Source organism: Nerophis ophidion, linkage group LG03 (genome assembly GCF_033978795.1).
Source record: "Nerophis ophidion isolate RoL-2023_Sa linkage group LG03, RoL_Noph_v1.0, whole genome shotgun sequence".
NCBI lineage: Eukaryota > Metazoa > Chordata > Actinopteri > Syngnathiformes > Syngnathidae > Nerophis > Nerophis ophidion.
The window spans coordinates 60,451,785-60,470,317 of NC_084613.1; the positions used below are offsets into that span (position 1 = coordinate 60,451,785).

Genomic DNA, 18,533 nt, shown 5'->3' on the forward strand with positions numbered 1-18,533 from the left:
TGGGCAGCAGCGGTGCCGCACCAGGGAATCATTTGTGGTGCTTTAACCCCCAATTCCAACCCTTGATGCTGAGTGCCAAGCAGGTAGGTAATGGGTTCCATTTTTATAGCCTTTGGTATGACTCGACCGGGGTTTGAACTCCCAACCTACCGATCTCCGGGGCGGACACTCTAACCCCCACAATGACATTTTTTTTCAAGCACTTTGCAAATGTATTAAAAATCACATGTGTATTCACAGCCTTTTCTCAATACTTAGTTGATACACCTTTGGCAACAATTACAACCTTAAGTCTTTTTAAATATGATGCCACAACCTTGGCACACCTATCTAAGCTTCATCAGGTTGGATGGGAAGCGTTGGTTTTCATCCAGAATTTCTCTGTACCCTGCTGCATTTATTTTAGTCGAGTCAGGGAGGTGTAAGCACATCTCTGTGAAAAGAGTAGAACCTTCCAGAAGGACAGCCATCTTTGCAGCAATCCACCGATGAGGCCTGTATGGTATTGTGGGCAGACAGAAGTCATTTCTTGGTAAAAAGTTTGCCAAAATGCACCTGAAATACTCTCAGACCATGAGAAACCAAATTATCTGGTCTGATGAGACAAATATTAAACTCTTTGGTTTGAATGCCTGCGATGAGTGCGGGCCCCTCTTCTCTTCACCCTGTACACCGCTGACTTCTGCTACAACTCAGAGCTGTGTCACGTCCAGGAGTATGCGGATTACACTGCCATCGTCGGTTGTATCAGGGACGGCAGAGAGGAGGAGTTTCGGAACCTGGTGAGGGACTTTGCTGTCTGGTGCCACAGGAACCTCTTGCCGCTCAATCCGTCAAAGACCAAGGAGCTGGTCATTGACTTTGGGAGGTCAAGTCCACGGTCACAACCTATTGTGATCGAGGGAGTTGAGGTACAGACCGTGGACTCATTCAAGTACCTCGGGGTTTGGGTGGACAATAAGCTGAACTGGACTGTTAACATGGACCACCTGTACAAGAAAGGACGGAACAGGCTGTACTTCCTCAGGAGGCTGCGCTCCTTCACCATTTGTAGAAAACTCCTGTGGATGTACTACCAGTCTGTGGTTGCCAGTGTTCTGTTCTACATGGTAGTGTGCTGGGGGGGGGCAGTACATCCAAGAAGGACAGCTCCAGACTGGAGAAACTGATCAGGCGGGCCGGTTCTACAATCAGAATGAAACTGGACTCACTGGTGACGTGGCAGAGAAGAGGACTGTGGACCAACTAGTGAGCATCCTGGATGATGCCAGTCACCCTCTGCATAGCCAGAGGAGCCTGTACAGTGTTAGATTACTTCATCCCAAGTGCAGGACTAATAGACTCAAAAACTCCTTTGTCCCACACGCCATTAGACTGTACAACTCCTCTCTGGGGAGGGGGAGGGGGGTACTAGGATGACAGGGGATGCAAAACAATAACAGTGTAATACGTTTTCATAACATGGTCACTGAAGCCTAGTTTTTCTTGTTATATTCTTAATTTACTGTTATATTTGTATTCCCATTGTTGCTTTTTATTTTTATTCTTATTGTAATAGTTCTCTATTTTGTTTCCATTTAAACCCCCATTATTTACTTTTTACTTTTTTAAATTGATCTCCATTCTGTACACTGCTGCTGGAATTTAAATTTTCCTGAAGGAACTCTCCTGAAGGAATCAATAAAGTACTATCCATCTATCTTTCTATCTATCTATGAGGTAGCGACTTGTCCAGGGTGTACACCGCCTTCTGTCCGATTGTAACTGAGATAGGCACCAGTGCCCCCTGCTACCCCAAAGGGAATAAGCGTTAGAAAATGGATGGATGGATGGATGGGTTTGAATGCCAGGCATCATGTTTGGAGGAAACCAGGCACCGCTCATCACCAGGCCAATACCATCCCTACAGTGAAGCATGGTGGTGGCAGCATCATGCTGTGGGCATGTTTTTAGCGGCAGGAAATGGGAGACTAGTCAGGCTAGAGGGACAGATGGATGCAGCAATGTACAGAGATAATGAAAACCAACTCTTCTCATCAACCTGGTGGAGCTTGAGAAGTGCTACAAAGAGGAATGGGTGAAACTGCCCAAAGATAGGTGTGCCAAGATTGTGGCATCGTATTCAAGAAAACGTGAGGCTGTAATTGCTGCCAAAGGTGGGGCTGTGAATACTGTGAATACCTGTATCTACATGTGATTTATATATATATATATATATATATATATATATATATATATATATATATATATATATATATATATATATATATATATGTCTTAATTGGATTATCCAGATAATAGTGCTCGATACCGTAGTAGAGCGCAATATGTATGTGTGGGGAAAAATCACAAGACTACTTCATCTCTACAGAACTGTTTCATTAAGGGGTTCCCTCAATCGTCAGGAGATTTTAATGGAAGCATTCACATACAAATTATTGCATCCAGCACACCTTACAACAGTGGTAATAAAAGATGCAATCTATGCTTAGAAGAGAAACTGTTTATTATATATCACCCAGACCTGCCATCCCTCAACAAGCGCAGTGAAAGCATATCAGCATGCCGTCAGAGACGGAAACACCTCTTAAATAACACATGAGCCAATCACCACGCCCCTACGCCTGCCTGTACCTACCCACTCTGTGCCCTATATAAACCATTGTATGTGAATGCTTCCATTAAAATCTCCTGACGATTGAGGGAACCCCTCATGAAAGAGTTCTCTAGAGATTAAGTAGTCTTGTGATTTTTCCCGACACACAGACACACATATATATATATATATATATATGTATATATATATATATATATATATATATATATATAAATTAGCAAAGATTTTAATACAAACTTTTTACATTGATATTATAGGGTATTTTGCGTAGAATTTTGGAATAAGAATGTAACATAAGAACATGTAGAAAAAATTAAGCACTATGAATACTTTCCAGATACACTTTACATGTTGAGTCAAGTTCCACGATTACATTTTATCAAATAACTTGTCATGTCTAATATTTAGGATAAAAGATTGATGCCGAAGTGAATTTGAAGTATTGCTTTGTGTCTGGAGCAGTGTGACTTATATTGTCTTGTCATTTTGTCTGTGCATGTAGACCACTTCAACCTTCACTATAAATAGGTTCTCACACAGCTGTAACAAAAAGCTGTTAAGCCAGAATAACCCCTTCAATTACCATTTGTTATCGCAGATGAATAATGAAAATATGAATGTGGATCGATACGGGGGAGATGTCACAATCGTTACAATCAAAATAATAGCAACATTACCATTTCAATAATATCTTAATAACTTGGACTTTCTCCTCGCCACAAGGATTCTCACATCTGTGTTCGGACAAGCAAAAGATAATTGTATGACAGTCAGAAAAGGTCATCATCTCTATATGGTGCCTTCGGTGTGCAGTTTTGTACCTCGACTTGAACAAGAGCAATAAGATCTTCTGTCAACAGAGAGAATTGATATGCTGCGCAGCTCCTTGACTCTGTCATGTCATCCCTTTCACATCATTAATTAAGTTTGGGATCAGAGCGACAAAGGGAATGTTAATATGTTTCATGGGGAGGTAACGACTGGAACGTTGTTGTCTTCCCTTTTCATGCAGAGGTGTTCCTCCTGCCTTCCCAGCCGTCTGTGTCCCACTTGGCTCTGGGTCTTTCTGTCGGCACCTCAGCCCTTATCGCCGCCCTGCTGCTGGCCGTGTCTGGAGTCATGATAAGTAAGTATTATCGATGCAATAAAATGTTCTTTGAATGACCCCCTTCTTTGAGATTATGATACATGAAGATAGTACATTACTGGAAGATTTATTTTCTGCGAAAAAAAGATGATTAAGGGATGCACAGTGCAACGTAAACAAAAAAAAAAGTTTACATTTGCATTAGATTAATATATTGTTACAAAATTCGATGAGTTTTTTGGGGAGTTTTTCTCACAGGACTGCAGTCTATCTGTGGCGGGGGGTGGCATATTGCTTCTAACTTGCACAATGGACCAGAAAGCATGCAAAAGTGAGCAAAAAACATAAAAAGAGAAAAAAAATGTTTAAGAATGCAAATTAACTTTCTTTTATGTCACAAGCCTGTGTTTGCTTTTGATAAGGGGGTTAGAGTAGGGATGGGTATTGTTTACATTTTAAACAATACTAGTACCAAACTGATACTTTAAAAATGCAGCCGGCACTTTAAAAAGGTGCCCAAACCGGTACTTGTGGAAAAAGAAAAAACATTTTGGATGTCCATCCATCCATTACTACCGCTTATTCCCTTTCGGGGTCGCGGGGGGCGCTGGCGCCTATCTCAGCTACAGTCCAGGGTGTACAAGTCGCCACCTCATCGCAGGGCCAACACAGATAGACAGACAACACTCACGCTCACATTCACACACTAGGGCCAATTTAGTGTTGCCAATCAACCTATCCCCAGGTGCATGTCTTTGGAGGTGGGATGAAGCCGGATTACCCGGAGGGAACCCACGCATTCACGGGGAGAACATGCAAACGCCACACAGAAAGATCCCAAGCCTGGATTTGAACCCAGGACTGTGTGTCATGTTCAAATTGAGCAAAATAGTAATTCAATTGTTTCTATCAATTAGATGATAACTAAGTCACATGTATCACACTCAAGGCCCGCGTGCCAAATGTGGTCAACAGTGTCATGTTACGCGGTCCATGAGAGCTTAAAAGGTGAAATCAGTGTTTTTGCTTAAACTTTTATTTTGAAAGTGTCAGTTCTGCTTCTACTTATGTTACATGCAGTAACTCGTTTCCCCTGCTTTCTCATTCAATTAATGCTCAAGTCATCAACAGTCAGCATTAATGATTTTTTGTAAATGTTTGTGATATTTTAACGTCGAAATTTAAATTATAGCTGTGCCATTTATTAAATCACGTCTGACTGCAAATAGGAAAACTAATTGAAGCTTATTGTGTGCATATACAAACCCTGTTTCCATAAGAGTTGGGAAATTGTGTTAGATGTAAAAATAAACGTAATACAATGATTTGCAAATCCTTTTCAACCCATATTCAATTGAATGCACTACAAAGACAAGATATTTGATGTTTAAACTCATAAACTTTTTTGGGGATTTTTTTTTTGCAAATAATAATTAACTTAGAATTTCATGACTGCAACCTATGCCAAAGTAGTTGGGAAAGGGCATGTTCACCACTGTGTTACATCACCTTTTCTGTTAACAACATTCAATAAACGTTTGGGAACTAATTGTTGAAGCTTTGAAAGTGGAATTTATTCCCATTCTTGTTTTATGTAGAGCTTCAGTCGTTCAATAGTCCGAGGTCTCCGCTATCGTCTTTTACGCTTCATAATGCGCCAAACATTTTCAATGGGAGACAGGTCTGGACTGCAGGCGGGCCAGGAAAGTACCCGCGCTCTTTTTTTAAGAAGCTACGCTGTTGAATGTTGCTTGGCTTTGTCTTGCTGACATAAGTGGGGGCGTCCATGAAAAAGACGGCGCTTAGATGGCAGCGTATGTTGTTCCAAAACCTGTATGTACCTTTCAGCATTAATGGTGCCTTCAAAGATGTGTAAGTTACCCTTGACTTGGGCAGTAATGCACCCCCATACCATTACACATGCTGGCTTTTGAACTTAGCGCCGATAACAGTCTGGATGGTTCACTTCCTCTTTGGTCCGGATGACACGATGTCGAATATTTCCAAAAACAATTTGAAATGTGGACTCGTCAGACCACAGAACACTTTTCCACTTTGCATCAGTCCATCTTAGATGATCTCAGGCCCAGAGAAGCCGGTGGCGTTTCTGGATGTTGTTGATAAATGGCTTTCGCTTTGCATAGTAGAGCTTTAACTTGCACTTACAGATGTAGCAACAAACTGTATTTAGTGACAGTGGTTTTCTGAAGTATTCCTGAGCCCATGTGGTGATGTCCTTTAGAGATTGATGTCGGTTTTTGATACAGTGCCGTCTGAGTGATCGAAGGTCACGGTCATTCAATGTTGGTTTCCGACCATGCCGCTTACTTGGAGTGATTTCTCCAGATTCTCTGAATCTTCTGATGCTATTATGGACCGTAGATGTTGAAATCCCTAAATTTCTTGCAATTGCACTTTGAGAAATGTTATTCTTAAACTGTTTGACTATTTGCTCATGCAGTTGTGGGCAAAGGGGTGTACCTCGCCCCATCCTTTCTTGTGAAAGACTGAGCATTTTTTGGGAAGCAGTTTTTATACCCAATTATGGCACCCAACTGTTCCCAATTAGCCTGCACACCTGTGAGATGTTCCAAATGAGTGTTTGATGAGCATTCCTCAACTTTATCAGTATTTATTGCCACCTTTCCCAACTTCTTTGTCATGTGTTGCTGGTATCAAATTCTAAAGTTAATGATTATTAGCAAAAAAAACAATGTTTAGCAGTTTGAACATAAAATATGTTGTCTTTGTAGCATATTCAACTGAATATGGGTTGAAAATGATTTGCAAATCATTGTAGTCTGTCTATCTGTGTTGGCCCTGCGATGAGGTGGCGACTTGTCCAGGGTGTGCCCCGCCTTCCGCCCGACTGTAGCTGAGATAGGCGCCAGCGCCCCCCGCGACCCCGAAAGGGAATAAGCGGTAGAAAATGGATGGATGGATGTATTCTGTTTATATTTACATCTAACACAATTTCCCAACTCATATGGAAACAGGGTTTGTATGTTAGATGCTGTTAAACTGAAAAAAGATACAGATTTGCCTGAGTTTTTATTGGTAAGAACAGTGATAAGATATTCAAATAAAATTTAACTTTTTATATAGCACATTTCATATATACAGGCAAGCGGCAAACAAAGTGCTTTACAAAAAACACAGAAGAGAAGAAAGCATACAAACACACACATCACTATTGACAATAAAAATGGCAAAACTGAGGATTTGAGGAAAAACTCCACATTTGAGGGGTCCACACTGGAGAGTAACTCAAATTAAAGCCTTTTAAAAAATAGTATAAATTGTGGCTCGGTTCGTGGTTCGATCCCCAGCTTCCGCCATCTTAGTCAGATCCGTTGTGTCCTTGAGCAAGACACTTCACCCTTGCTACAGATGCTTCGTGGTTAGGGCCTTGCATGGCAGCTCCCGCCATCAGTGTGTGAATGTGGAAATATTGTCAAAGTACTTTGAGTACCTTGAAGGTAGAAAAGCTCTGTACAAGTAAAATCCATTTACCATTTACAATTTATATGATAAAATATATGTAAAAGTAAAATGTATTAATATAAATATTACATTAATAAGTTAATAAAAAATAACATAAGATAATAATAGTAGTAATATTAATAATTAGTATTACAATATTATAATAAAATAATATAATAAACTAAGTTTAAGATAGAGCGTAAAAAGCCTGATTAAAGAGGTGTGTCTTTAGCCTTTTTTCAAAAATGTCAATGGTCTCTGCAGTCTTGAGATTCTCTGGCAAGCTGTTTCAGAGGTGGGGGCCACAGTGGCTAAATGCCATCTCACTGTGGGTCTTTGTTTTGGTATTTGGTAAAGCTAAAAGGCCAAAGGAACCTCAGGATCGGCGAGGGTTGATACGGTAAAGTAAAAACAGGTCAGATCGATAAGACGGCGTAAGGCCATTAAGACATTCAAAAACTAATATTAACATTTTTAAAATATTGTGCTTGTTTATTCAGAGTTTAGTGTCTGAAATGAAAAAGCAGCAAAATATGAAATGGCCCTTTGGGAAAATGAGTGTGACACACCCAAACAAAGAAATTCATTTAAAAATGACAAGTAAATTTTACAGCAAATTGTCATTATTATAGCAGCAATAAAAGCATAGAGAATGTGCAAAAAATCACTTACTTGGGTTGCAATGTTCGATGCTCATAATTTCAGGTGTTCCTGAATGCAGCCTTGCTCGCCATAATCTTCATAATGAGGAAATACCATGTTGTTGTTGTTGGCGTGTTAAAGTCATCGATAAAGTTTGAATGCAGTTTTTTTACCCAAGATTGTGGAGTTTTCTCATTTCCTCATTCATATAACCCATTTTTTTGTATATAATTTTGTTTAAGTTCTAATAATTTTTTTTTACGCTAATACTTTTCAAAAATATCAATGGTCTCTGCAGTCTTGAGATTCTCTGGCAAGCTGTTTCAGAGGTGGGGGCCACAGTGGCTAAATGCCATCTCACTGTTGGTCTTTGTTTTGGTATTTGGTAAAGCTAAAAGGCCAAAGGAACCTCAGGATCGGCGAGGGTTGATACGGTAAAATAAAAACAGGTCAGATCGATAAGACGGCGTAAGGCCATTAAGACATTCAAAAACTAATATTAACATTTTTAAAATATTGTGCTTGTTTATTCAGAGTTTAGTCTCTGAAATGAAAAAGCAGCAAAATATGAAATGGCCCTTTGGGAAAATGAGTGTGACACACCCGAACAAAGAAATTCATTTAAAAATGACAAGTACATTTTACAGCAAATTGTCATTATTATAGCAGCAATAAAAGCATAGAGAATGTGCAAAAAATCACTTACTTGGGTTGCAATGTTTGATGCTCATAATTTCAGGTGTTCCTGAATGCAGCCTTGCTCGCCATAATCTTCATAATGAGGAAATACCATGTTGTTGTTGGCGTGTTAAAGTCATCGATAAAGTTTGAATGCAGTTGTTTTACCCAAGATTGTGGAGTTTTCTCATTTCCTCATTCATATAACCCATTTTTTTTGTATATAATTTTGTTTAAGTTCTAATTTTTTTTGGGGACGCTAATACTATGAATCACTTAGTCAACAACATTTATTTATGATTCATTATTAAATCTAAATTGCTTGGTGTCGCTACATAACACAGCAGTATTTCTCAGATTAATTTTCCTGGTTCCTTATTAATTTAACCAATGCATTTTTCGAAAAGATGAAATTATGATTCCAAGAAAAATATTGGTTAGTTAAAATAAGCAATTTATTGATAAGCACCACAGATAGTAAGGTCTTGACACACTGTGGGGGGACGGGTAGAGATTGGTCAAAGTAGATCTTATTGGACTTTTGTGAACATTGGCAATAGTCAAACTTTCTAAGCAGGTTTTCTTAAAATTGATCATGTCGAAATCATGCTCAGGTGTCCCTGAGCAAGACACAGAACCCCTGCTCCTGATGGTCCGTAGTTGCATTACAGCTTCCGCCATCAGTATTGTGCAATTTTGTTGTTCTTAATGTGCAATGACAATTCAAGCCTAGTATTAATATTAAATATTATACTATATTTATCATTAATTTTATCATTATAATCTTTTGTTATTGTATGCATGCATTGCTGCAAAAAGTGTGTGCAAACTATGAAATTATATGAGGGGCCGTTAGGGACATTATTCAGAATTACCTCTTACATACATTACTGAAATGCTCTCACATAAACAACTGAAATGTTTTTCTCTCACACACACCACTGAAACACTCTTATAAACACTACTGAAACACTCTTATACACACTACTGAAATGCTCTCACATAAACAACTGAAATGTTTTTCTCTCAAACACAATACTGAAACACTCTTATACACACAACTGAAATGCTCTTACATACACTACTGAAATGCTCTCACATACACTACTGAAATGCTCTCACATACACTACTGAAATGCTCTTTCATACACTACTGAAATGCTCTCACATAAACAACTGAAATGCTCTTACATACACGACTGAAATGCTCTCACATAAACAACTAACATGCTCTTACATAAACAACTAAAATGCTCTCACATAAACAACTAAAATGCTCTGACATAAACAACTAAAATGCTCTCACATAAACAATTAAAATGCTCTCACATAAACAAGTAAAATGCTCTCACATAAACAACTAAAATGCTCTCGCATAAACAACAAAATGCTCTCACATAAACAAGTACAATGCTCTCACATAAACAACTAAAATGCTCTCACATAAACAAGTAAAATGCTCTCACATAAACAAGTACAATGCTCTCACATAAACAACTGAATTTTTTTTCTCTCACACACCACTGAAACACTCTTATACACACTACTGAAATGCACTCACATAAACAACTGAAATGTTTTTCTCTCACACACAATACTGAAACACTCTTAATACACACTACTGAAAATCACTTACATACACTACTGAAATGCTCTCACATACACTACTGAAATGCTCTCACATACACTACTGAAATGCTCTTACATACACGGCTGAACTGCTCTCACATAAACAACTAAAACGCTCTTACATAAACAACTAAAATGCTCTCACATAAACAAGTAAAATGCTCTCACATAAACAACTAAAATGCTCTCACATAAACAACTAAAATGCTCTCACATAAACAAGTACAATGCTCTCACATAAACAAGTAAAATGCACTCACATAAACAACTAAAATGCTCTCACATAAACAACAAAATGTTCTCACATAAACAAGTACAATGCTCTCACATAAACAACTAAAATGCTCTCACATAAACAAGTAAAATGCTCTCACATAAACAAGTACAATGCTCTCACATAAACAACTAAAATGCTCTCACATAAACAAGTAAAATGCTCTCACATAAAAAACTAAAATTGTCTCACATAAGCAAATAAAATGCTCTCACATAAACAACTAAAATGCTCTCACATAAACAACTAAAATGCTCTCACATAAACAAGTACAATGCTCTCACATAAACAAGTAAAATGCTCTCACATAAACAACTAAAATGCTCTCACATAAACAAGTAAAATGCTCTCACATAAACAACTAAAATGCTCTCACATAAACAACTAAAATGCTCTCACATAAACAACAAAATGCTGTCACATAAACAAGTACAATGCTCTCACATAAACAACTAAAATGCTCTCACATAAACAAGTAAAATGCTCTCACATAAACAAGTACAATGCTCTCACATAAACAACTAAAATGCTCTCACATAAACAAGTAAAATGCTCTCACATAAAAAACTAAAATTGTCTCACATAAGCAAATAAAATGCTCTCACATAAACAACTAAAATGCTCTCACATAAACAACTAAAATGCTCTCACATAAACAAGTACAATGCTCTCACATAAACAAGTAAAATGCTCTCACATAAACAACTAAAATGCTCTCACATAAACAACTAAAATGCTCTCACATAAACAAGTAAAATGCTCTCACATAAACAACTAAAATGCTCTCACATAAACAACAAAATGCTGTCACATAAACAAGTACAATGCTCTCACATAAACAACTAAAATGCTCTCACATAAACAAGTAAAATGCTCTCACATAAACAACTTTTCAGGAGGGCATTATAGGTGACCGGAACCGGAATGCAGTGTCGCTCATACACTCTAGTGAAATCCTCTCACATACACAGGTAAGATGCTTTCACACACGCTAGAAAGATGCTCTTATACATATGACTGAAATCCTTGCACACATACTACTAAAATTGTTGTCTCTCACACGCAAGTGGTGTGTGTGTGCGTGAGAGTAAAACATTTTAGTTGTTTATGTGAGAACATTTTAGTTGTTTATGTGAGAGCATTGTACTTGTTTATGTGAGAGCATTTTGTTGTTTATGTGAGAGCATTTTAGTTGTTTATGTGAGAGCATTTTAGTTGTTTATGTGAGAGCATTGTACTTGTTTATGTGAGAGCATTTTGTTGTTTATGTGAGAGCATTTTAGTTGTTTGTGTGAGAGCATTTTACTTGTTTATGTGAGAGCATTTTAGTTGTTTATGTGAGAGCATTGTACTTGTTTATGTGAGAGCATTTTACTTGTTTATGTGAGAGCATTTTAGTTGTTTATGTGAGAGCATTGTACTTGTTTATGTGACAGCATTTTGTTGTTTATGTGAGAGCATTTTACTTGTTTATGTGAGAGCATTGTACTTGTTTATGTGAGAGCATTTTAGTTGTTTATGTGACAGCATTTTAGTTGTTTATGTGAGACCATTTTAGTTGTTTATGTGAGAGCATTTTACTTGTTTATGTGAGAGCATTTTAGTTCTTTATGTGAGAGCATTGTACTTGTTTATGTGAGAGCATTTTACTTGTTTATGTGAGAGCATTTTAGTTGTTTATGTGAGAGCATTGTACTTGTTTATGTGAGAGCATTTTGTTGTTTATGTGAGAGCATTTTAGTTGTTTATGTGAGAGCATTTCAGTCGTGTATGTAAGAGCATTTCAGTTGTGTATATGAGAGCATTTCAGTAGTGTATGTGAGAGCATTTCAGTAGTGTATGTAAGTGTATTTCAGTAGTGTGTATAAGAGTGTTTCAGTATCGTGTGTTCCTTGCCCTTATGTGGGCCTACCGAGGATGTCGTAGTGGTTTGTGCAGCCCTTTGAGACACTAGTGATTTAGGGCTATATAAGTAAACATTGATTGATTGATTGAGCATTTTACTTGTTTATGTGAGAGCATTTAACTTGTTTATGTGAGAGCATTTTACTTGTTTATGTGAGAGCATTTCAGTCGTGTATGTAAGAGCATTTCAGTTGTGTATATGAGAGCATTTCAGTAGTGTATGTGAGAGCATTTCAGTAGTGTATGTAAGTGTATTTCAGTAGTGTGTATAAGAGTGTGTCAGTATCGTGTGTGAGAGAAAAACATTTCAGTTGTTTATGTGAGAGCATTTCAGTAGTGTGTATAAGAGTGTTTCAGTAGTGTGTATAAGAGTGTTTCAGTGGTGTGTGTGAGAGAAAAACATTTCAGTTGTTTATGTAAGAGCATTTCAGTAGTGTATGTAAGAGGTAATTCTGAATAATGTCCCTAACGGCCCCTCATAAAATGATGTGTACTATTAGTAGACATGTTGCAGGTGCAAAACTGGTGCAGGCCTCCCTTATTTACATGATGTTTCTGCATGTATATTGGCTATCACCATTTAGACACTCATTTCCCTTCCCATTTATAGCATCATATGGTCTAACTCGTGGTGTTTTGTCATGTTTTTGATATGCAGCACACAAATATAATATAATACAAACCCCTCTCACGCTCATTTCTGTAACACTCACATTTACACTACTGAAACACTCATACACACTACTGAAATGTTTTCCTCTCACACACACTACTGAAACACTCTCATACGCACTTTTGAAATGTTTTCCTCTCACACATACTACTGAAACACTCTCATGCACACTACTGAAATGTTTTCCTGTCACACACACTACTGAAATACTCTCTTTCACACTAATGAAACTCTCTTATACACACCACTAAAATGTTTTCCTCTCACAAACTACTGAAACACTATCATACACTCTACGGAAATGTTTTCCTCTCAGACACACTACTGAAACACTTTCATACACACTACTGAAACACTTTTACACACACTACTAAAACACTCTAATACACACAAATAATTACATATGTTTTACTACTTTATTTACATTAAACACATCAATTCACAATACTGAACAATTAAAAGTCTATTTTTTGTTACAACATAGATATAGATTTTTGTTGAAGTGCGTTGTTTGAAAAAATAATCAACATTTTAATTTAAAAAAAAAAGTGGCGCCCCCGTGCGTCATTTATTGCAATGACAGAAAAGTAAAAGTAGTTGAAAATCTAGCGATAATACCCCCTTTTTAAAAAAATAAAAAATAAATCTAACTTCTGTTAATTTTTGTATTTTTATTCCATCTTACTTCTTGGTAAACTATAGTTTTATACAAAACATTAACAAAAAATTTAAATAACACAGAACATGACTTAGCAGACTCCGTCGTAAAATGTTCAAGTCCCGGAAGTGGCGTAGTCTACACGCATGTGTGGACAAATTGTGTTTTCTGGTATCAATCGAGTAGTGTGTTGCAAACATAGCTAAAGGATATGTACTTCACTGTTTGGAGGAAAACAAAAGGCCATCTAACGGCAGTGACTAGGATGGCGCATTTTTCCTCAAAGTTATTTCCATCCATCCGTCCATCCATCTTCTTCCGCTTATCCGAGGTCGGGTTGTGGGGGCAACAGCCTAAGCAGGGAAACCCAGGCTTCCCTCTCCCCGGCCACTTTGTCAAGCTCTTCCCGGGGGATCCCGAGGCGTTCCCAGGCCAGCCGGGAGACATAGTCTTCCCAACGTGTCCTGGGTCTTCCTCGTGGCCTCCTACCGGTTGGACGTGCCCTAAACACCTCCCTAGGGAGGCATTCGGGTGGCATCCTGACCAGATGCCCGAACCACCTCATCTGGCTCCTCTCGATGTGAAGGAGCAGCGGCTTTACTTTGAGCTCCTCCAATATATATACAAATATCTTTGTTATTTCCATAACAAAGATATTTGAACAATCTGAAAAAAAATGTAATTAAAATATTCACAAATTATTTTTGTCATAATTTTCAAACTTTTAACAATATATTTAAACAAAACTAACAACAAACGTGAGGAATAACACTTAAACGTATAAAATAAAAAAGCAAATAAAAGCATCATATTACACATTACATATTGTTTTTTCTTTGATGTGATGTTTTTTTATAATGCCCCCGAGAGGGACAAGCGATAGAAAAAGGATGGATGGATAGTAAAATGACAAACAATTTGGTTTGCATGACATTACTCTGGATTTAAGAATATGTAATACTCTTGGAAGCCACAACAGTTTGACAGCATACTCACATGTTTTATGACATTTACCTTGTAAGAACAAAACCTTTCCTTTGAACTCAAACAGTACATTGTAAGAAATAAACAATACAACAGAAAGTTCAGTCCAGAATAATTCTGAGATTGGACATTCATAGTTAATTGACTCTATTTCAATATGACAAAACAAGCATTTTAAAGAAACAGCCTGAATTAATTTAGACAGAAGAAATGTACATTGGTAAAATTTGTGACACGATTTTCACTTTATTTGAAATAAGAAATTTGTTATGTTTAGTTAAATTTTTTCAAAATGAATATGACGTAAGAAGTTTCTTGATAATGTGCACATTGACTCTAGAATGCGTGCTCCAGGGCAGTAAAATGCGGCGCCATATTGCTTGGCTGCCGGGAGGAGAAAGTCAACGCTGTGTAACCGCTCAGGTATCATGGCCTGCAGGTGCAACGGACGGCTGCAGCACGACTATTGTTGCATTGAAAGTGTTCTTATATTCTCAGCGGAAGCCTTTAAATTATAAAGCAGAGCTGCTGCATTGAATTCTTGTCGGCAGACATTTTGATCGCAAACACATTGGCTGGAAAAAAAAAAGAAAAAAAAAGATAAGAAAAATTTGGCTGAAAATATGCGGGCCAGAACCAGAAGGGAAATCTTCTCACACACACACTGGTAAAAAACTCTCATACATACAAGTGAAATCCTTTCACTCATACTACTGAAATGTTTTTCTCTCACACAAACTAGTGAAAAGCTCTCACACACACAAGTGAAATCCTTTTGGGAATAATATTGAAAAATAATTCCGTGTGTGTGTGTGTGTGTGTGAGAGTGAGTGAGTGAGTGAGTGAGTGAGAGAGAGAGAGAGAGAAACATCAGTAGTGTGTATTAAGAGTGTTCAGTAGTGTGTGTGAGAGAAAAACATTTCAGTAGTGTGTATGAGAGTGTTTCAGTAGTGTGTGTGCGAGAAAAACATTTAAATTACTTATGTGCGTGCATTTCAGTGTGTATGTAAAAGGTAATTCTTAATAATGTCCCTTAAGGTCCCTCATACTTTTCTGCTGCCCACACGACCATCATCCCTCTTGAAGGGCACTTAACATACTGGTTTTAGAACACTAAGGCCTTGCAGCTAGTGCACGCATTTGATTGTCCTACCAGCCTCGGAAACATTACAGCCAGACATGCACTCATCAAATCATCATGTCCTCCACATGCACCTCCCACGCTCCCTCTCCTACTTGTGGAGAGCAACACGCATACACACATTCAAACACCCACCTGTGTTCAATGGCGAAGCAGGGGGGTTAGGACTACCTCTGTGTGCCAATGAATTGTGTTAATGATAGATGGCAGCTTAGCTGGAGGCTGACAACTCTCCCAGAGTAGACATTGCTTGCTAAATAGCTGCCCTAAACACACAAATATGAACAAAAAAAAAAAACGACAGTCGTCACTTGGACAACTATGTGTGTTGCACAGGTCACACCTTGATATCACCATCCTATGAGCTGTTTTACATAAATCTGCATAACTTGGGTTTTGTCTGTCAATGCATTTAGCTTTGGTATGGTATGATACGTACATTGGAAACATTTTAAGACTCTGTGTTATACAAACACAAGGGGTTTCTTTCAAAAAGTGTCTATTTTGCCTCTGAACATTAAGAGCCTGATTTACAAAGATCCAAACGCCACGCGCTAGCCGTGTTCAATCTTTAAAATAGCGTGCACTATTTGTGGGTGTGTTGCGAGTGTTTCTACGAACACTGTGCGTGCAATTGAAAAGTGGTCCAGACCGTCCTATTTAAATGAAGATTTTGTGTGTGCTATACGGGACATCACCATGGAGACAGTTGTTTACTGCACAGCCTTGTCTCTTTTCATTCATATCTTTTCAAATATGCAGGAGAAATCTACCACTTTTTATGGCCATTTTAGAAACAGTCTTGCAGTGCATCTACAATGAAACCATTTTTTCTTTTTATCAACCGCTCAAGACGCGCTCATTGGAGAGAGGCTCCACTTATGCTACTCAAGACACAAAAAATGCCTGTTTGAATAAGTTTTTTTTCATATAAGAAATATAAACCATTTTTCCATATGAGTTGGGAAATTGTGTTAGATGTAAATATAAACGGAATACAATGATTTGCAAATCATTTCCAACCCATATTCGGTAGAATATGCTACAAAGACAACATATTTGATGTTCAAACTGATAAACATTTTATTTTTTGAAAATAATCATTAACTTTAGAATTTGATGCCAGCATCATGTGACAAAGAAGTTGGGAAAGGTGGCAATAAATACTGATAAAGTTGAAGAATGCTGATCGAACACTTATTTGGAACATCCCACATGTGTACGGGCTAATTGGGAACAGGTGTGTGCCATGATTGGGTATGAAAACAGCTTCCCAAAAAATCCTCAGTCTTTCACAAGAAAGGATGGCGCGAGGTACACCCCTTTGTCCACAACTGTGTGAGCAAATAGTCCAACAGTTTAAGAACAACGTTTCCCAAAGAGCATTTGCAAGAATTTCAACCTCTACGGTCCATAATATCATCAAAAGGTTCAGAGAATTTGGTGAAATCACTCAACGTAAGCGGCATTGCCGGAAACCAACATTGAATGACCGTGACCTTCAATCCCTCAGACAGCACTGTATCAAAAACCGACATCAATGTCTTATGGATAACACTTCAGAAAACCACTGTCACTAATTACAGTTTGTCGCTACATCTGTAAGTGCAAGTTAAAGCTCTACTATGCAAAGCGAAAGCCATTTATCAACAACATCCAGAAACGCCACCGGCTTCTATGGGCCAGAGATCATCTAAGATGGACTGATGCAAAGTGGAAAAGTGTTCTGTGGTCTTACGAGTCCACATTTGAAATAGTTTTTGGAAACTGTGGACATTTGTGTCCTCAGGAACAAAGAGGAAAATAACCATCTGGATTGTTATAGGCGCAAAGTTCAAAAGCCAGTATCTGTGATGGTATGGGGGTGCATTAGTGCCCAAGGCATGGGTAACTTACACATCTGTGAAGGCACCATTAATGCTGAAAGGTACATACAGGTTTTGGAACAACATATGTTGCCATCTAAGCGCCGTCTTTTTCATGCTTATTTCAGCAAGACAATGCCAAGCCACATTCAGCATGTGTTACAACAGCGTAGCTTCGTAAAAAAAGAGTGCGGGTACTTTCCTGGCCCGCCTGCAGTCCAGATCTGTTTCCCATCGAAACTGTGTGGTGCATTATGAAGCATAAAATACGACAGCGGAGACCCCGGACTGTTGAACGACTGAAGCTCTACATAAAACAAAAATGGGAAAGAATTCCACTTTCAAAGCTTCAACAATTAGTTCCCAAACGTTTATTGAATGTTGTTAACAGAAAAGGTGATGTAACACAGTGGTGAACATGCCCTTTCCCAACTACTTTGGAACGTGTTGCAGCCATGAAATTCTACGTTAATTATTATAAAAAAATAAAAAAAAAAGTTTATGAGTTTGAACATTAAATATGTTGTCTTTGTAGTGCATTCAATTGAATATGGGTTGAAAAGGATTTTCAAATCATTGTATTTCGTTTATATTTACATTTAACACAATTTCCCAACTCATATGGAAACGGGGTTTGTATTTTGATCATTTATATTTAAAAAACGAAAGTCATAAAATATACTAAAGGACACCAAAATGCATCAGTTGAGTTTGTCTTAATAAGCCCCTCAAGTCCTCTAGCAACTATAAAGTTCTAAAATGATGTTGCTAAATAGATGATATGTGTAATATTTTTTATTTTTGACCATCCCAAATGTTGACACACACACGGAGGACAGAGGATACTCGTCTGTCCGTCGTCTGTCTTTGCAGCGTGAGCACTGATCCTGTCGTTTG

The 18,533-nt window shown here is 37.9% G+C and overlaps 1 protein-coding gene across 1 annotated transcript in view; it reads left to right on the forward strand.

The window, feature by feature from the left end:
* The window catches only part of alk (ALK receptor tyrosine kinase), a 924,960-nt gene that overhangs the window by 857,956 nt on the left and 48,471 nt on the right, over nucleotides 1-18,533 (forward strand). Inside the window, exon 19 of the mRNA XM_061895727.1 lies at nucleotides 3,630-3,743. Coding sequence (XP_061751711.1) covers nucleotides 3,630-3,743 — 114 coding nt within the window. The remainder of the gene's footprint in view (nucleotides 1-3,629; nucleotides 3,744-18,533) is intronic.